We start from the raw sequence: 20,435 nt of genomic DNA, 5'->3' as shown, positions 1-20,435 counted from the left end.
GGCCTGTAACCGACCACCTAGAAACGCATGTTTGATTCTCACTTCTTCTGGCCACCGGATACAACACAGGACAGGGGCTGTGCCAACATCTGCTATTTCCTCCCTAGCCACGAACGAGGGGGCAGTGTGGCCTAGTGGACAGAGCCCTGGCTTAGGCTGTGAACAACTTGGGTTCTGTTCTGGGCTCTGTCACTCATTTGCTGGGTGACCAAGTCACTTTGCCATCCCGTGCCTCAGTTTCCCCAGCTGTAACCTGAGGATGGTGATACTGACCTCCTGTGCAAAGCACTTTGAGACCTGCTGATGAAAGGCACCACCTAAGAGCTAAGTATGGTGGCCGGGGACCTGCCATTCTGGGTTTTTGGTTCGGGGCCCACCGGCCGACCAGGTTGATAGGTCGAAGGCCAGCAGGGCAGGGCAGAGGGCAGAGAACCTCGCTCTGGGGGAGCTGGGGCGGTTCTCTTAGAAAAGCAGCCAGGCTGGCTGGCAAGGCTCCAGGTGAGCTGTTCCAGTGATGAATTACCCTCCGGGTTAACGATGTGCGCCTCCTTCCCCGTCTGGGTTTGTCGGGCTCCAGCCTCCAGCCCTGGGATCTGGTTCTGCTTCCGTCTGGCCGTGTGCAGAGCTGGAGAGGTTGGTCCGTCCCTGTTCTTCCCTGGCCCGTCCCACTCGGGTGGACCTCCGCTGCTGAGGAGATAAGGTGGGAGGCCGGACACGCCCTCGGCCAGCACCCCGCCGGCTCCCGAGGAGATAAGGTGGGAGGCCGGACACGCCCTCGGCCAGCACCCCGCCGGCTCCCGAGGAGATAAGGTGGGAGGCCGGACACGCCCTCGGCCAGCACCCCGCCGGCTCCCGAGGAGATAAGGTGGGAGGCTGGACACGCCCTCGGCCAGCACCCCGCCGGCTCCCCCTGGGTTAGCGAGGAACAGCCCAGGTGTGGAGGCATTACAGCGGCTGTCACAACTTCTGCTTTTGTGGTGACTGCTCTATCCCCGGGCCTCTTTGCCTTGCAGCCCGGGAGGTATAAATCGCAGCCTCTGTCTTTGCTTTTCATTTGGGGTGTTGCAAGGCCAGTTCCTCCTGACTCGGTATAAAGCGGCTGCCGGGGAGGAGGTCTGGGCAGGACGCGGTGAAGGTGGCAGCTGACAGAAGGTAAGGCGATGCTCTTGTCTTTCCTTACAGATGGGGAAGGCGGGGGGTTATTATAAAGATTCCAGGTGAGGCCCCTTTGCACGGGGCACTGTACCCAAAACATTTATAGCCAGGATTTTGCTGGGAGGGGAGGGAAACGAACCATCCCCTTGAAGCTCTGTGATTGTGCCCCTGCGTTTTAGGAAGAGGCCTTGTCAGGTTCTGTTTTGTGGCTGCTGGATTCGTGTCCTGCAGCAAACGCGTCCCATGGGCCAGTCACATGCAGGGTGCAATGAACATCAGAGCTGCCAGACTGGGGCAGGCCAACGGTCCATCTAGCCCAGGACTGTCTCCGACATGGGCCACTAGCCGAGCCTCAGGGAAAGCAGAACAGGGCACTTTTGGAGCCATCGACTCCTGTGTTCCCCTCTCGGCTTCTGTCTTCAGCCCTGTACCTATGTGGGACGTCAGTGACGGGTAATCTCACGCTGGCCCTGTGCACCAGGAGAATCTCACCCCCGGCCGGGCTTGCCGCCCCAGGGCTCTCTGTGTCCCCCCAGGAAATCTCCTTCCTGGGGGAGAATATCATACCACCTGGCTTCAGCCTTTTCAACATGAGCTGCTGTTCTTTTCCCCCAGGGACTCCGTTCCGAGCGGCTGTGGTTATTCCCTTGGGGATCCCCCCCCCCCAATGGCCTGTGTTTAAGAACGTGCCCCAGTGTCCGTCCGTCTTGGGGGGTGGGAAATGGACAGCGCCAGATGAGGTGTTTACACGAGCCAGTCAGCTCAGCTGTGTGCGGACGTGGCCGAGGACCCATCCTGCACAGAGACCCTGCCCTGGTGTGGTGGGGAGCCCTGTGCATGCGGGGCCGGGGGTGTTGCAGGATTAACACTGGTCTTCAGACAGTTACACGTCCATTTCATGCATAAAGTGAAATCTGGGCCCAGCCTCCTCCGCTGCCCCGACCCAGTGAAACCGTGTGGTTCTGGGCTGGGAAATGAGGGAAGCTGGTTTTAGGGAGCCCAGGCAGGGGAGCCCCCTTCCGGCCTGCCCCGTATTTGTCCTGGGGGGCTCCTCATGCCCGGTGCTCAGGGCCGTGGGGGCGAAGCCGCTCTTAGCTAGGAGCCCCTCAGGAAAGGCTCTGCGTCCTCAGAGTGCCCAGCGCCGGGGGCCCAACGGGGACTGCAGGGTGCTGGTGCAGCAGGAATACGAAAGAGCAAATCCTCTGCTCTGTGGCCTTGGGGGAGGCTTCCCCGCACAGGCCCCAGCGCGGAGCTGGGCCCCCTTGGGCTGCGGTCCAGGATCGGGCTCTGGTGTGAGCTCAGTAACCGCCCCCGGGGTATTCTAGGGGCACAGTATTTTCCCTCCCCTCTGGCTCCTTTCACTCCCTGCACCTCACCCCCACGGTGCCTCCCCAGCCCACAAACCGTCCCGGGCGGCTCCCCTGCCTCTGATGGACGCCCCCCGTCCCGTCACATAGCACCAAGGTCTCCTGTGGAGCTAGGAACCCCCCCAAGTCTCTCCAATCCCCTGGGCGCTCAGTCCCCACCCCCTGCCACGCCTACGGATGACCCCTCCCTGTACAGGGGCTCCCACGGCTGCCTTCCCTGGTACAGACAGTCAGGGCTTCCTGCGTGACTGGCCAACGCTGGGGATTAAACTGGAGCTCGCCCAGCAGGCGTCCCGCCAGCCCCAGCTCCCCAGCCTGGCTCGGGAACCAGCCAGCACCTTAGCGAAGGCAAAGGGCTTATTTCCCAGAGCTGCGGTGGGCCGTATTCGCCCTAATGGGTTAACTAGAGCTGAGATCTTACATCAGGCTGCAGTTTCCTCCTGCTGAAGGACACTGTCCTATCACCGCACTATTGCTCACCTCCCACTCCCGTGCATTTCTCTTCCTCTTCCCCTGCGTGGGAGGCGGTGCCATGATCTCACGTGGACACACGGGGAGCTGAGCCAGAGAGGCTGGGGAGCAGAGGGATCGCTGCTGCGTTTCACAAGAGTCCTGCAGGACCAGCCACTCTCAGCCCCAAAGAGAAACTGAGGCCTAGCGCCGCCAGGGTACCTAGGCTCCAACTTCCACTGATTTCAGGGGGAGCCTGGCCTGAAATCTCAGCACCTGGGAGGAGCAGGGCGGAAGGGACTTCACACAGGTACCTCAACGCTGAGGTGAAAGACCCGCCCCCTGGCTGTGGCTGGCCCGGGCTGTAAAATTGCAGTGTAGACGTGTGGGCTCGGGCTGGAGCCCAGGCTCTGAGACCCTTCCCCCCTCGCGGGATCTCAGAAGGCGGCTCCAGCCCGAGCCCAGATATCTCCACTGCGGTTTTTAGCCCGGTGGCGTGAGCGCCATCAGCCCAAGTCAGCTGAGCCGGGCTGAGACTGGGTGCGGTGGGGTTTATTGCCGTGTGGACGTAGCTACTGTGTCTAGGGGAGAGCTGGAGTTTAATCTCACCCTGTGTCTGCTGGCTAGTCAGGCTGAACAGCTTCAGGACAGGTGAAATCCCCCCCCCCCCCCGCCTCCGTGCAGCAAGTCCTGTGTGCCTGCCCCATCTCCGCTCAGCCCTGTTTCACAACGACCAGCGGTACCCAAACTCCCCCCCAGCCCCGCCTCGGCCAGGAGCAGAGTCAGGAGGCCAGGAGCTGCTGCTGGGGGCCGGGAGCGGAGCAGGGAGCAGTGGCTGAGAGTGGGGACCGGGGGCCGAGCCGCGGCCAGGAGCGGGGGCTGGGGGCCGAGAGCTGGGGCTGGGAGCAGAGCCAGGGCCGCAGCCGGCGTGGGGCTGGAGTGGGGCTGGCTGGCGCTCCCTTCATAACCCCTGTGGGGGCTGGCCCGGGCCCTGCTACCCCCCTCATGCTAGGGGGCGCGGCCCACAGTTTGGGGACCCCTGTACTAGCCACAGATGTGGGTGCAGCACTGACACAAGGCCATGGAGAACTCGAGAGCGGGCGTGTTCAGTTGTCAGTGATTAAATCTCTGGGGTATTTTCGCCATGGTTTGTGGTCAGGTTGGAGCAGGCCTCCCAGGAATGGGTCCTGCTGAGGGGCGACATGTTGCAGCCTCGTGGCGCCCTGTCTCTGGTTCCTTCCTCGGACATCTGGTTCAACAATGGCCTTTACACTTCTCTCTTTATACCTAGATTCCTCATTCACACACAACAGAGTTAATTTACACAGAACATTTTAAACAGGAATGCACAAGAAAGCAATCCTGGCATTCTTTTACTTATGTTAAAATGCTAAACCGACAACAAAGTAGTGACCTTAAAACAGCTGTTACTGCCTTGAAATCAGCCCAGACACAGATTCTGACTGATGCATCTTTACCAATGGCCCATTAGGCCATTCCTTTCTGCTGTTCAAAACGGGTGGCTGGCAGGATATGATCAAATTATACAACAGTACATTTAATACACGCTACATTCTTATTTCATTATTCTTTATTTTAAATGATACAAAATACAAACATAAAATCCTACTACTACATGTCCCCCTTTTGATCCCTTAAGAACAATTCTTGAGTGGGTCATATTTGATACAATTATTTGATAGCAATATACTGAGAGACAATTTAAGCTTGTGGTTGTAAATTAACAAACTTTTTTTTTTATTTAACAGCACGTACAACACATTCCTAGCAAGCAAACACAGGACAATATTAATACAACTAGTAATGGGTGAAACATAATAGACAATGCCCTTAGAGGTCGGGGACCAGCCTGTAAAAACGTCGTACCAATGATGGGCTGTCAGGGTTTTTTTAGACTTAGCAATTTTTAGCATGTTTTTATTGGCATGTAATATTTGAATGACACAGTGCCCTACATCCCTCTGTGTTTGTTGTAAAAACTGAGTTACCTTTTTTAGTTTGCCTCTGGAAATTTCCACTACATGCGTCTGACGAAGTGGGCATTCACCCACAAAAGCTCATACTCCTATACGTCTGTTAGTCTATAAGGTGCCACAGGACTCTGCTGCTTTTACAGATCCAGACTAACACGGCTACCCCTCTGAGACTTTCTTAGTTTGTTCTATACACATATTCCCAATGATGTGTCCTTGCTGCACGGTTCTGTAGTGACAGGTAGGGACAAGCACACCCATTTCTGAGGGCTTTATTTTGTACATCCTTGGGTATTTAATATTTTTTTTTTTTTTAGCTTATTGACCTATAACCCGGGGTAGCCAAAAGGATCCATGATCAATTTTGGGAGCGGGCTTTCTTTATATATTTTTGTTTTTACAGATTGTTGGTGAGTCCAATTTATACCAATTTTTATTTGTACTAATAGTGGATTTAACAAGACTTTTACTGGATGACTCTGAGTCACAAACAATTCTGGTGTCTTTATTTTAATTGGGGAACCTCTTTCGAATGCATATTCTTTGGTCCAGGTTCTGGTGCACGTGTCCGGGAACGACAGGGTCAGTTCACTACGGGGTATTGGACAGTATCCCACAATAACTGGTAGTGTTGTTCCTGTCTTAACAGGCTTATTTTTCTGATATGGTAATTGTGGATAGCTGGAACTCCAGGTGGTATCCCCATAGGGCCCCTTTATTTTAACGCCTATTTCCCAGTGGTTTGGTATTCCTGTGGTGTTTATAGGTGAACCTTAAGTCCCACTTCCCCTTCCCAGGCATACAGATTGGTATTTCCTAAGGGTTTTAAGAGGTGGCTGGTATTTTTATCATACCATTCCATGAGGATCACTGGATCACTGGTAGGAATTCATGACTGGTTGGTGGGGGAGTGAATTATTCCTTAAATATTGGCTTATAAGGAGGACTACATTTTTTTTCCACGATTGCTGTAATTATCTGCAAAAAAAAGAACAGGAGTACTTGTGGCACCTTAGAGACTAACAAATTTATTAGAGCATAAGCTTTCGTGGACTACAGCCTGCTTCTTCGGATGCATATAGAATGGAACATATATTGAGGAGATATATATACACACATACAGAGAGCATAAACAGGTGGGAGTTGTCTTACCAACTCTGAGAGGCCAATTAATTAAGAGGAAAAAAAAAAAAAACTTTTGAAGTGATAATCAAGCTAGCCCAGTACAGACAGTGTGATAAGAAGTGTGAGAATACTTACAAGGGGAGATAGAGTCAATGTTTGTAATGGCTCAGCCATTCCCAGTCCTTATTCAAACCGGAGTTGATTGTGTCTAGTTTGCACTTCAAAAGTTTTTTGTTTTGTTTTTCTCTTAATTAATTGGCCTCTCAGAGTTGGTAAGACAACTCCCACCTGTTCATGCTCTCTGTATGTGTGTATATATATCTCCTCAATATATGTTCCATTCTATATGCATCCGAAGAAGTGGGCTGTAGTCCACGAAAGCTTATGCTCTAATAAATTCGTTAGTCTCTAAGGTGCCACAAGTACTCCTGTTCTTCTTGCGGATACAGACTAACACGGCTGCTACTCTGAAACCTGTAATTATCTGGGCACTGAAGGTTCCCAGAAACAGGTCAAGCTAAACCTTACACTGGCGTCTTAGTTTTTATGGATTAAAATGGTGGTGGTTAAGCAGCGCCTCGTGCTCCGGTTCTGGGATGTTCTTTTCTGCAAAGAATTGAAACATCAGCTATTTTGGCCCCATTAATAAGTGCCTGTCTTATTTTTCAAGTTGTCAATTTGCCCTCCTTTAACATTTCAATAGGGGCGCGTTGCAGCTTCCTGGCGCCCCTGCATCTGTCTCCGATTCCTTCCTCAAACATTTAATTCAGCGATGGCCTGTACACTTCTCTCTTTACATTCCTCATTCACACACAAAACAAAATGAATTTACACCAAACGTTTTAAACAAAAAAAAAAAAGTTTAAAAAAAAAGTTGCACTGCACAAGAAAACAATCCCGGTGCTCTTTTACTTATTTTAAAATGTGAAACCTACAACAAAATAGCCTTAAAACGTCTGTTACTGCCTTAAAATCAGCCCAGACACAAATGCCAACTAACACATCTTTGCCACATGGCCCATTAGGCCCTTCCTTTGTGCTATTCAAAAAAATAGCTCGCAAAATCTAATCAAATTATACACCAATACAGTTAATACATGCTACATTGTTCTTGCTTTATTTTTTATTTTAAATGATACAAAATACAAATGTTGCCTGCCCAGAACTGGGCCCCGAGATGGCAAACAGGGGTTCGTTGCCCGGTGCGCTTGGCACCAATAAAGACACCGAGGGGAGAAAGCAAGCCAAGTTTATTTCAGAGCTCTGAAATGGCACTAGGAGACCAGCGTGTCTCAAATCCAGTGCCACAAATACAAACAAATTTTACCTCTTATACTCTAAACTGTTTGCATACATCTCTTTGTCTGGCTGTTCCCCCTTACTCCTCCCTTCCAGACAACTGTTACAATAAACTCTACATAAGCTTGTGAGAAAACTTTCCCAGTCTTTGCGACCTTGGATTAGATGCCTGCAAACTAACTACCCCGCTTCTTATCTCTATTATTTCTGCTAGTGTGAGTGAAACTGCAGCCATCTGCTAAAAAGCTGACATTACATTTCTGCTTCAGCCTGCTTCAGAGCCTGTAAGCCGTTAGCATAGAAGTAGGTGAGAGTTCCCAAGATGGAGTCACTGTGGTTCACAGACCCAGAGCAAAAGAGCTTCATCGGCACTTTTGGCCTTCCGCTCTCCCGAGTTACCTGGTAGCTATGCCTAGTGGACCCCAACACAAACATAAAATCCTACTACGACATGTGCACCCGCTCGCTGTGATGGTGGCTCCTGTCCCTGCCCCCGTGGGGGTGGCGCCGGCACCCCTTGCATGCCCCCGGCCGCACTGCAGGGGACCAGCTGCCTAGCGATGCCCGTTGCCATCACACAAGGAAACAGGAAGATGCAGGGAGGGCTGAAAAAAGACCAAGTCTCTACAATCGCTAGCATCAGCAGAAACAAGTTCTCGTTTTTATTTTGGGCGAGAGGCGTCTTCCCCTCCCCGGCCCTTGGGATGGGGGGCGGTCCCCTCGCTGCAGGTAGCCCCACCTGAAGCCTGGCCAAGAGGGAGCTCTCCCTCCTCTTCATTCTCTGGGTCGCTGTGTTCTCCCCACAGCAGGGCAGAGGCCTGGGGGCTTTTCATTCTCTTAGCAATGATCAGGTTGTCTGGGGCGATGCTTCCCACAGAGGGGCTGGGTAGAGCCGGCTCCCACACCATCAGCCACAAGGCAGCGCTCCTGGTGCGGGAATGGCTGGGTCCGGTTCTCGAGTGGGAGAGGATTAAACGCCAGGCGGAAGTGTTTGAACAGGTGCCAAGGAATTGAGGGGGTAATTGTGAGGTGGAAGGGCCGGGAAACACAGGCCCAGGGGATTGTGGGATAGCATTGGCGGCCTCTCCAGACATGAGTCAGGCAACCGAGGCTTAAGCTGCGTCCGCACTGCAAAAAACCTGGTCTTGGACCCGCGTCACAGTGGGACACAGCTCCTCCACATGGCTCCCTGAAGGAGCCTTATCTCTGTCATTGCTTCATTCCCTACTCTCCCCTAAGAGCCTCCTTGGGTTTACCTCGCTGCAGTCAGGCAGGGTCATAGGCAAACTGAGGCGCGTAGGACACTTACAAGAATAATACCTATAACTCCCTCCTCCTTCACAGTAATTAGCCACGGGACCAACCCGCCTAGGGACAGGGTGGATTTTCCAACACTTGGAGTCTTTACATCAAGCGTGGATGTCTTGCAGAAAGATCCGCTCACAAGCTCAGATAGAAAGTCTGGGCTGGATGCAGGAAACCTTGGGGGAGGGTCTCTGGCTTGGGCTATGCAGGAACTCAGGGTAGATAGTCAGAGTGGTGCCTTCTGGGCTTCCAACTCCTATCCCAGTGGGACCCCAGGGCAGGACCGTGCCACATTGGGCCGCAGAAGAGCTGGAGAAACCGGATCATCCATGGCTCAGTGGTGCCGCTGAGCCATTCCCAGGGCTATAACCAGGGCCGGCTCCAGGCACCAGCACAGCAAGCTGGCGCTTGGGGCAGCCCATGGAAAGGGGTGGCACATCCGGGGCTTCGGTGGCGGGTTCCTCAGTCCCTCTGGGAGGGAAGGACCGGACGCCGAATTGCCGCCGAAGAACGAAGCGGCGGCGGTAGAGCATCCGTCGAAGTGCCGCCGATTGTGGCTTTTTTTTGTTTTGTTTTTCCTCTTCGCCGCTTGGGGCGGCAAAAATCCTGGAGTCGGCCCTGGCGATAGCTAATGCAGGGGGAACCTCCGTTGTCACCCATTCCTCCTCTCCTTTCCAAGATCCAGGATGCAGCACAGACCGCTAGGCCCGTAGGTCCAAAGTGGTACCCAGGGGACCAGCCCTACAGCCCTGCCCGTGCACACTAGCAGTTGTGCACAAGGGAAATGAACGACTGTGTCTACAAGTGGACCCGGCTGCCCTCAGAATCCCACCTGTTGTGCAGGTGCAATCGACTCTTGACGCATCTGCGGGCATAGACTCAGAGAATCACAGAGGTGTAGGACTGCAAGGGACCTCAGGAGGTCATCTAGTCCGGTTCCAGCACTCAAGGCAGGACTAAGTGTTATCTTTCTAGACCATCCCTGACAGGTGTTTGTCCAAACTGCTTTTAAAAATCTCCAATGACGGAGATTCCACAACCTCCCTAGGCAGTTTATTCCAGTGCTTCACCACCCTGACAATTAGGAAGTTTTTCCTAATGTCCAACCTAAACCTCCCTTGCTGCAATTTAAGCCCATTGCTTCTTGTCCTGTCCTCAGAGGTTAACGAGAACAATTTTTCTCCTTCTCTTTCTAATAAGCTTTTATGTACTTGAAAACTGGTATCATGTCCCCTCTCAGTCTTCTCTTCTCCAGGCTAAACAAACCCAGTTTTTTTCCAATCGTTCCTCACAGGCCGTGTTTTCTAGATCAGCGGTTTTCAACCTTTTTTCATTTGCAGACCCCTAAACAATTTCGAATAGAGGAGTGACCCCTTTGGAAATCTTAGCTATAGTCTGCGGGTCCGCGGACCACAGGTTGAAAACCACCTTTCTAGACCTTTACTCATTTCTGTTGCTCTCCTCTGGACTTTCTCCAATTTGTCCACATCTTTCCTGAAATGTGGCGCCCAGAACTGGACACAATACTCCAGTTGAGGTCTTATCAGTATGGAGTAAAGTAGAAGAATTACTTCTCCTTTCTTTCTTAGAAAACTCCTGCTAATACAGCCCAGAATGATGTTCACTTTTTTTGCAACAGTGTGACACTGTTGACTCATATTTAGCTCATGGTTCACTATGACCCCCAGATCCTTTTCCGCAGTACTCCTTCCTAGACAGCCATTGCCCATTCTGTATGTGTGCAACTGATTGTTCCCAGTGGCGTAGCCAGCTTTTAAGAGGAGGGGGAGCAAACCTAAAAAAGGTGCCCCCCTTGGCTCCTCCTCTGGCCACGCCCCCCGGCTCCTCCTCCGGCCGCTCCCCCGCCCCCCTTGGCTAGCTCCTCCGGCCGCACCGCGCCCCCCCTTCTCCGGCCGCGGCTGCCAGCCTGCCACCAGCCTGCGCCCCCCTCCCTCGCTCCTCCGGCCGTGGCTGCCGGGCCACAGCCAGCCTGCCCCCCCCCCCCCCCCCCCGCCTTCTCCGGCCGCTTTTGCAAAGGCGCTGCTTTTGCAAATTGTGCTGAGGGGAAGGAGAACAGTCTAGATCCATCCTCTTTGGAACCCCCTTTCAGGTAGTTGAAAGCAGCTATCAAATCCCCCCTCATTCTTCTCTTCTGCGGACTAAATAATCCCAGTTCCCTCAGCCTCTCCTCGTAAGCCAGGTGTCCCAGCCCCCTAATCATTTTTGTTGCCCTCCGCTGGACTCTTTCCAATTTTTCCACATCCTTCTTGTAGTGTGGGGCCCAAAACTGGACACAGTACTCCAGATGAGGCCTCACCAATGCCGAATAGAGGGGAACGATCACGTCCCTCGATCTGCTGGCAATGCTCTTGCTTATACAGCCCAAAATGCTGTTAGCCGTCCTGGCAACAAGGGCACACTATTGACTCATATCCAGCTCCTCGTCCACTGTAACTCCTACGTCCTTTCTGCAGAACGTCTGCTTAGCCAGTTGGTTCCCAGCCTGTAACAGTGAATGGGATTCTTCTGTCCTAAGGGCAGGACTCTGCACTTGTCCTGGTTAAACCTCATCAGGTTTCTTTTGGCCCAATCCTCTAATTTGTCTAGGTCCCTCTGTATCCTATCCCTACCCTCCAGCATATCTACCACTCCTCCCAGTTTAGTGTCATCTGCAGACTTGCTGAGGGTGCAGTCCACGCCATCCTCCAGATCATTAATGAAGATATTGAACAAAACCGGCCCCAGGACCGACCCCTGGGGCACTCCGCTTGATGGTAGCTGTCACATGAGAACATGCCGGGGCAATTGCCCTTTATCATTAATATTTGTCTAGGGCTGTAAATGGACAGGAACTGTAGCTGTTACCAGAGCCCCCACCCCAAAGCGATGGCAGACCAAAGGGGTGGGGTTTGGTTTATATTCCCCTTTATTAAGGGGCAAAAAGGAAAAAGAAAGAGAAGTGGGGGGAGGGTCCAGTTCTGGGTTTTGTGGGGGAAAATGAAAAGTTTCTCACACACCCCCATTTTCAGGAAAAGCCCATTTTCCATTGAGAACAGTCTAAAGGGGAAGAGGTGGAGCAGTTTTCCTTGCTGAGTGGGTGGTGCTCAGCCCGGGGGAGGGGCACTTAAGTGGGGGTCCGTGCAGCCCCTGGCACAACCGGCTGCAGTCTCAGCTGGAGTCTCTGGGGGTTTCCATCATCCACAGAATCAGCATGACCAGCTCGGCAGTTGGGCACACCAGCCCCTTGCCCCAATCCAAACACCCCCACACTTTAAAAAAGTTTGGATCTGGGTCCAGTTTGGTACAGGCTGTCTCAGCCCATCTCTGGCTTTTACACTTGCACGGGGTTTATAGGTCTGGTTCCCACAAAGGGTTAAAAAGTAGGGCTGGACCCCCTGCTGCTGTGAATTGGCCTCCTTGGAGCTATGGTGGTTTACAGAAGCTGAGGATCGAGCCCACACAGACCGCAGGGTTGCTTGTAGCAAGACAGCATGTTTGCCTGGCACATCACACTCGGTTGGCAAGTATTGATCCGGCTGGGGGGAAAGGCTAAGTGGGTTCTGCCGAGTCAGTGAGACAGGGAGCTAGAGTAGAGAGAACCTAGGGTGTGGGCTGAGCAGCCCTGAGGGAGGAACCGAAAGAAGCAGCCCTCGTTTGAGCTGGTGTTTATTTTCTCTCCCTCTTGTTTTCTGTGCTAATAAAGCCAAATTCCATCCTGGGGTGAGTGCAGACAGTGCAGAGAACGGGGCCTGTGTCTGAGGGCAGGTTGAGAAAGGTTCCCGTTTCCTGTTACACACAATTGCTCACCGGAGGTAACACGCCTGAGTTGTTGTCATTGATTTCCCTGTATTGCTGCAATGTTTCCACTGAAGATATTTACCGGAGCAGCCCCACAACGAAGGGTATGACTCATGTTCGGTGACTCTGAGAACACGCTACTCAGGGTGGATGGTGCGATCCGTCGGGAGGGACCCGAGTACTTTACAATGGGCAGTTTCGCCTCCGTTTGCCGAGCAAGGGCTGCATGCTCTGCTCCGCGGCTCGATGTCCCCTGTGCAGCTCAGGGGCAGGTTTTCTTGAAAATGTAGCCGCCCGTGGGTGGCTTTTCTTGATTTCATGCCTGCAGGAGATGGCAAATAATTTATATTTGTGTTCCCACTTAGATCACCGAATCATAGCAATGTAGGGAGTAGGGACCTCAAGAGGTTGTCTGGCCCACCCTCCCACGCTGGATTAAGTATCCCTAGACCATCTCAACAGCCGTTTCCCCCTTATTCAACCAGTCAGATGTCCACAGCGGATTTTAACAGATGGCCACACCCGGAGTGCAGTGGCCATGGACCTAGCGAAAGGCTGTGTTAGACGGAGCTGGGCCCTTTTCTGCCCCCGGAGAATGTTGTATTTCAGCAGAAGGCCAGGCTCACCAACCTCCTTTTCCGGGGTCAATCCAGACGTGATTCTGGATCAGGAAATCCACCTGTAGCAGGTGCCCACTTGGAAAAAATATCTTGAGGTCAGGCTGGGTAATTTGATGCATGTTTTTTTCTAAGTGGTGTTGGCTAAAGTCCAGGCAGAGTGAGTTACTCTGATAGGTTCACTAGCGTGGGCAGCAAGTGGACCACCCCCCCCTTTGGGGAGGCTAGTCCACCCCCCCCGAGACCCAGTCCCCCCACTCACCAGAGCCCCAAATGCCCTCCCACCCCCTGTGGCCGGTGGAGACCCAGCCTGCGTGCCCCAGCCAGCTCCCCCGAGCGCCAGGCCATCCCCAGCACTGGGCCGAGCTGCTGCGCCCCGAGTGCCAGGCTGGCCCCAACGCCGGATCAACCCGCTGGCCTGACCCCCCCACCCGGCTGGCCCCATTGGCTTCAAGTAGAGAGGGAGGGCGGGGCCTCGAGGCACAACATGGGGGGGTCACAGCCTGGGTCAGTGCATTTAACAGGCCAGACCCTCAGCTTGACTAAATCAACATATCTCCATTATCCCCCCAGGAGCGACCCCAATTCACACCCGCTGAAGATTGGGTCCAATATCAGTATGCGCTTATTTGCCTTAGGAGAAAAAAACAAATGAATCCAATCCCCCCCCCCCCTGCAGCGAACAATGGGACACCTCGCAGGATGTGGGGCACTGAGATGGGCACGAGGTGATCTTAGCACTTACTGATGAGAGAGAGAAAGGGTTTGCAATGGATTTCATTGACTTTTATAGGGAGGGAGGGGTTTTCACGTGGCAGGAGAAAGGGTCTGGAGGGAAAATTGCCAAATCATGTTCTTCTGCATGGAGCTGATATGGGGGGATGGGGGTTGTGTTATGTACCCCAGAATCGTAAAGAGATCCAGGAAAGAGGGAGAAACGAGACGTGCGTTCTTTTGGGGTTTTTTATCATGTATCAGGAAGGCCTAAAAGATTGTTGGAAAAGGTGGTGGTTTGCTTGTTTTTTAAAGTTAGAAACTCAGGTTTTTTCTACCCTGTGTGTCTGTGGCTGTCGGGTGAGCTAGTGACATGATGACATCACAGGGTATAAAAGACCGAAAGCTGCACCCACCAAGAGGGGCAGGATTTCTACTCAGCCTGTTTGCAACTTTCTTTATGTTAAGGTCTCTTTAACTCCAATGTCCAGTGCACACTCGGGAGAAAGGACTTCTTTGTTAAAAGGTTGCTTATCGGTGCCCAAAATATTTATTTAAAAGCACACAACTTGGCATTCCTCCCCAAGCCCTTTGGCGCTCCTACCAGCTTATCAATATCTGTCTCTATGAGATCATTTTTTAAATCATCACAGTAGCAGCCCCTTTTAGCTAAGAAGACTCAAAGCACTAATATCAGTGGCACCCATCTGAATGTCCCACAGCCTAGTGCTGGAACTCTGTGGCCCCTCCCCTGTCTAGCCACATAGATTTGTAGGACCGGAAGAGACCCCGAGAGGTCATCTAGGCCAGTCCCCTGCACTCAAGGCAGGACTAAGTATTATTTAGACCATCCCTGACAGGTGTTTGTCCAACCTGCTCTTAACAATCTCCAGTGATGGAGATTCCACAACCTCCCTAGGCAATTTATTCCAGTGCTTCACCACCCTGACAGTTAGGAAGTTTTTCCTAATGTCCAACCTAAACCTCCCTTACTGCAATTTAAATCCATTGCATGGGCTTAAATTTTACATGGTAAACCCCAAACAGTTCTAACTTTTCCTTAAAGAGGAAAAGAGAATATAAGTTTTAGGGGACTTCTTTTACTGGCCCCACTGCCTGGAAGAAAGGACTCTGGGTTTTTTATCTTTATCTCTATGTATGTGTAAGAACAACTGCAATGAGAACGCGGCTTGCTTTGAGGAGCTTTCTTTAAAGATTCCCCTTTCTAGCAGGTAAGATCCTAGTTATTTTGTCTCTGTCTTAGGTACTTATCTGTCCCCCCACCCCCCTCACCACAGTGTCTGAGCACTTCGCGAGCTTTAATGGCTTTCTCCTCACAGCTCCCCTGGGAGGTCGGAAAGTATGGTGATCCCCGTTTCACAGCCAGAAACTGATCTGCAACGTGAGTTGCCCAAGGTCATGCCCAAAGTCTGTGGCACTCTCACTGTTGGACCATCCGTCCTTTCCCTCCTTGGTTTATAGCTGGAGCATCTCTGCAACAGTTAGAACTCGTCCTTAACGTGGAAAAAGTTATGGGCCAAATTCCCTGCTGGTGCAATTCAGCAGAACTCCCCGGTCGCCGTGTCAATTTGCTTTAGCAAATCTATTCGGTTGTTTTAACAAGTCTATGGGGAATTCAAACATTGAGCCAGATCTGCAGCCGATAGAAATCAATGTAACATGAGCACAGGTTCTGTTTTAACCATCCTATAGCACTGAATAGTGAAAACGATACATCTGCTCCAGAATTTTACAGCCAGATGATTTACAAAATAAATGAAAGACAAGGATCTCATTCTCTAGTCCATTGTGTAGGTTTAAAGTCATTTCTTTAGAACCCCGTTGATCTGTTCCTGATTAAATTCTATACAGGGCTTTTTCCGTAAGGGTTGGAAAGACCAGAAACTTGCATCCATCCATCTGTTTATTTAGAACGTAAGAACGTCCATACGGGGTCAGCCCAATGGGCCAGTATCCTGTCTTCCGACAGTGGCCAATGCCAGGTGCTTCAGAGAATGACCAGAACAGTTAATCATCGAGTGATCCATCCCGTTGTCCACTCCCAGCTTCTGACAGTCAGAGGCTTTGGGACACCTACAATATGGGGTTGCTCCCTGACCCTCTGGGCTATTAGCCATTGGTGGACCTATTCTCCGTGAACGAGGTTCTTTTTTGAACCCTATTATCATTTTGGCCTTCACAACATCCCTTGGCAATGAGCTCCACAGGTTGACTGTGCGTTGTGTGAAGAAATGCTTCCTGTTTGTTTGTTTTAAACCTGCTGCCTATTCATTTCATTGGGTGTCCCCTGGTTCTTTTGTTAGGTATGTGAGGCACCCACCCAGTATTCAGAGGAAACATTAAGAACAGTCCCACTTCGACACAATGTGAAGCCGTAAATAACACTTCCCTGTTCTTTTTCTCCACAGCAGTCATGGTTTCATGGAACTCTACCGTATCCCCCCTTAGTCGTCTCCTTTCCAAGCTGGAAAGTCCCAGTCTTATTAATCTCTCCTCATATGGCAGCTGTTCCATCCCCCTAATCATTTTTGTTGCCATTCTCGGTTTCTTTTCCAATTCTAACAAAGCCATTTTGAGCTGGGACGACCAGAACGGCACGCAGTAGTCAAGGTGCACTACGGCATTCACGGTGTAAAGCATCCGGGTGCGCACACCTTGACTACTGCTTATACCGCCGCAGTCACTGTTGTTTCCGAGACCCAGCTCGTCAGAGATAGTTAGGTGTGTAACTCCTACTGGGTGCCTTCCAGATGCTTATGGGCTGAACCTCACAAACATGTCTATGGGACAGAGACGTGAACCCATGACAGGGGGCACCAGAACCGGGGGAGGGCGGGGGCAGGGGGCCATGGCTCCCCCACTTTTAAAAAGTGGGAGCACTATGCCCTCCCATTTTTTACTGTCCGTAAGGGCAAGCAACAGAGGGGAGGGGACAGAGAGGAGCGAGCGGGGGGGTGGGGTCTTGGGGGGAAAGGTGGTGCCAGGGTAGGGCCTTGGTGGATGGGGCGGATCAGGGGTGGGGCCTCAGGGGAAGTGGCAGCACGGAGGGTGGGGCCACAGTTTGGGCACCAGTGGCCTCTCCCACCTTTAGGGACCTTCCACTGCTCCTGACCCACGACCTCCAGTTACAAGCCAGACGATTTGCACAAGGGTCTGTGGCAGACCCAGGAGCTGAACGCGGCTCTCTCGAGCTGTAAGGGAACATCTAACCACAAGAGCAGCCGGCCTGGGTGTGCAGCCCCCTCGCTGCTGGTTCAGGACACGGGGAACATCCTGCTTTCGATGACTTGCTGAGTTGTGTTCTCTCTCTCCCACCCCCACCCCCCTTATCACCCGAACAGGCCCAGAGCGATTCCCCCAGCATGGGTGACTGGACGTTCGAAGGCGATTTGTCTGATCTCTTCAAAGGCTACAATTACACCGACTACAACACCATCAACCCCAGCGCCGCGGCCGCCCCGTGCAAGCCTGACAACCTGAACATTAACAAGTACGTGGTGGCGGTGGTTTACTGCCTGGTGTGTCTGCTCAGCCTGGTGGGTAACTCCCTGGTGGTGCTGGTCATCAGCTACAACCGGCAGAACCGCTCGGTGACCGACGTGTATCTCCTGAACCTGGCCATCGCAGACCTCCTCTTCGCCCTCACCTTGCCTATCTGGGCCATCTACCGAGCCCACGAGTGGATCTTCGGCACCTTCATGTGCAAAGCCATCTCGGTCCTGCAGGAGGTCAACTTCTACAGCGGGATCCTCTTGCTGGCCTGCATTAGTGTCGACCGGTTCCTCGCCATCGTCTATGCCACCCGGGCAGCCACCGAGAAGAGGCACTGGGTTAAATTTGTCTGCTTGGGCATCTGGGTTTTCTCCATCGCGCTCTCCCTGCCCATCCTCCTCTTCCGCGAGGCCTTCTGGCCGCCGCACAGCAGCATGGTCTGCTACGAGCGGATTGGGGAGGAGAACACGGCCAAGTGGCGGGTGCTGCTGAGGATCTTGCCCCAGACCTTTGGTTTCATCCTCCCCTTGCTGATCATGCTCTTCTGCTATGGAGTCACGGTGAAGACCCTCTTCCAGACCAAGAGCAGCCAGAAGCAGAAGGCCATGAAGGTCATCTTGGCCGTGGTGCTGGTCTTCTTGGTCTGCTGGCTGCCCTACAACATCACACTGGTGGTAGACACCATGATGAGGACCCGTGCCATCGCTGAGACCTGCCACCGGCGGAACCAGATCGACGCAGCCCTGTCTGTCACCCAGATTCTGGGCTTCACGCACAGCTGCATCAACCCGCTCATCTATGCCTTCATTGGGCAGAAGTTCCGAAACAGCTTCCTTAAAATCCTGGTCTACCACGGCTTCGTCAGCAAAGAGTTCGTCTCCCGCTACGGACGGGGGTCCTCCTTTGCCTCCACCTCTGGCAACACCTCCACCACCCTGTGACGGCCACGCGACTCCTCCACTCACCGGGGATAGCGTCCCACCACTGCTAGTGTCAACGGCCGGCCTCAGCTTCTCACGGTGATCAGGACCACGCAGATTCTGCTAGCACTATAGCCTCAGTTTACCAAGCCAACCAACACCGTCCAAACTCTTTTACCCAGCAGAGATCATTATGCAGATTACAATTATGCAGAACACAGCAGCAAAAAGCAGCCACCTCTTCCCGGGATAATGCTATGAAGATCCTTCAACCCCTCCCTACAAGAGAATCAGATTGTTTGGGTCATGCCCATTAAAAAAATAATTAACAACTCCAGACAATCCAAGGCTGCATTTCTCCCCGCGGCATCCCGAGTTCCCAGTCCCCTCGCACAGTGGGCTTTAGGAACGACATCAGAAAAACTTCCCTTCCTGCAAAGGCGTGTGGAACGGAGAGTCAGAGTGCGGGGTGGAGGTTAGTGGCTATAAACTAAGACTGGAGATATATTGTGCTAGCAGGAATATTGTCCTTAACTCTGCCCTTGCAGCTCCATCAGCCTTTTACGTTCATTTTACATATTTCACATGGAGAACCGAGTATTGTTCTATATATATATTTTTTAGGTGCAGAATTGAAAAATGTAATTTACCAAACCGTGCCTGCATAGCTGTGGTCACCCCGACATTGGATTTGCGGTCGTACGTTAAGACACTAAGAGATGCTGGTTTAATAGGAAGGAGAGCGCTTCATGAGGAAGGATTAGGGGGTGTTTGAACATTAGCTTTACATCTGTTGATTGTATCATGAACATGGAATCGTTTTACTGAGTAGACAAGGATTGCTAGTTGGACGGGCTTAGATAGCTATGCTGATATGTTACCATGATAGGTACTGTAGTGAAACCGCAGCTAGCTAGATAAGATGTTTGATATTGGACTTGTTGAAGTGTCTTTACATTTGTGTACAGTTATGACCTTTTGGATAAATTAGAACAAGGCAGGAAAGTTGTTTTTAAAATACAGTTGTGACAAAAGTTCCATGCGGTTTCAATAAGGTTTACTTTCAATTTTAGTGGTGAAAACTGGGGCTTGTCATCAGCGTTTTTCACTTCTAAAAATATCGATAATAAACTCTTGACTTCTACAGTTTCAGATCCCGGACCCTTTGCGCGTTAGATGGCAAATATGTTGTCATCCAGAGTTTCAAACATTAGAGGCAAAAACTTTGGGTGTCTAAAACTTGAGGTGACAAAATAGACTCACCAGCAAACTTTAGTCTGGAGAAGAGAAGACTGAGAGGGGACATGAGAACAGTTTTCAAGCACATAAACAGTTGTTAGAAGGAGGAGGGAGAAAGCTTGTTCTCATTAACCTCTGAGGACAGGACAAGAAGCAATGGACTTAAATTGCAGCAAAGGAGGTTTAGGTTGGACATTAGGAAAAACTTCCTAACTGTCAGGGTGGTTAAGCACTGGAATAAATTGCCTAGGGCATAGGCGCCAACTTTGTCAGGCGCCGGTGGGTGACCGCACCCCTGCCCCTTTCCCCGCCTCTGGCCTGCCCCGACTCCCCCCCATCCCCACCACTGGCCCCGCCCCCATTCTAACCCATCCACAAAGTCCCCGCCCTAACTCCGCCCCCTCCCTGCCCCTAATGGATGCCTTCCCCAATTCCCCGCTCCGGCCCCGCCTCTTCCCCCAGCGCACTGCGTTCCCCCTCCTCCCCCCTCCCTCCCTGCCCCGCGAATCAGCTGTTTCGCGGCGCAAGCACTGGGAGGGAGTGGGGAGAAGCAGGACATGGCAGCGTGCTCACGGAGGAGACGGAGGTGAGCTGGAGCAGGGGGACAGGGCGGTGCCACGGGCAGCTGCCGGTGGATGCTAAGCTAAGAGTCGGCGCCTATGGCCTAGGGAGGTTGTGGAATCTCCGTCATTAGAGATTTTTAAGAGCAGGTTAGACAAACACCTGTCAGGGATGGTCTAGATAATACTTAGTCCTGCCTTGAGTGCAGGAGACTGGACTAAATGACCACTCGAGGTCCCTTCCAGTCTTATGATTCTGTGATATGATTCATCACATTAATGTCATATCGGCTACAGAATGGTGCCTCTCCACTGTACCAGCACGACTCACTCAGAAAAATGGACATCTTGCCAGTTTGGGGAAGCCAGGAAAGTGAAG

The 20,435-nt window shown here is 52.1% G+C and overlaps 1 protein-coding gene across 4 annotated transcripts; it reads left to right on the top strand.

Annotated features, from left to right (window-relative positions):
• Positions 1 to 637: 637 nt before the first annotated feature.
• On the top strand, positions 638 to 19,337 carry LOC128845484 (C-X-C chemokine receptor type 2-like). Of its 4 annotated transcripts, none has more exons than XM_054044239.1 (2): positions 638 to 700; positions 17,187 to 19,337. In XM_054044239.1, the coding sequence occupies exon 2, from the start codon at positions 17,208 to 17,210 to the stop codon at positions 18,276 to 18,278; it is 1,071 nt and encodes a 356-aa protein (XP_053900214.1). In that variant the 5' UTR covers positions 638 to 700; positions 17,187 to 17,207; the 3' UTR covers positions 18,279 to 19,337. The 4 variants fall into 4 exon arrangements, with proteins under 4 accessions (XP_053900214.1, XP_053900212.1, XP_053900213.1 ...); XM_054044237.1 differs by lacking the exon at positions 638 to 700 and adding an exon at positions 709 to 1,152; XM_054044238.1 differs by lacking the exon at positions 638 to 700 and adding an exon at positions 826 to 865.
• The last annotated feature ends 1,098 nt before the right edge of the window (positions 19,338 to 20,435 follow it).

Source organism: Malaclemys terrapin, chromosome 11, assembly GCF_027887155.1.
Source record: "Malaclemys terrapin pileata isolate rMalTer1 chromosome 11, rMalTer1.hap1, whole genome shotgun sequence".
Classification (NCBI taxonomy): domain Eukaryota; kingdom Metazoa; phylum Chordata; order Testudines; family Emydidae; genus Malaclemys; species Malaclemys terrapin.
Note: the sequence above shows the minus strand (reverse complement) of the source record. Positions and strands in the feature narration are given on the sequence as shown.

Coding starts and splice junctions, on each gene's coding strand:
- LOC128845484 (XM_054044239.1), top strand. CDS start 17,208: ATGGGTGACTGGACGTTCGAAGGCGATTTGTCTGATCTCTTCAAAGGC.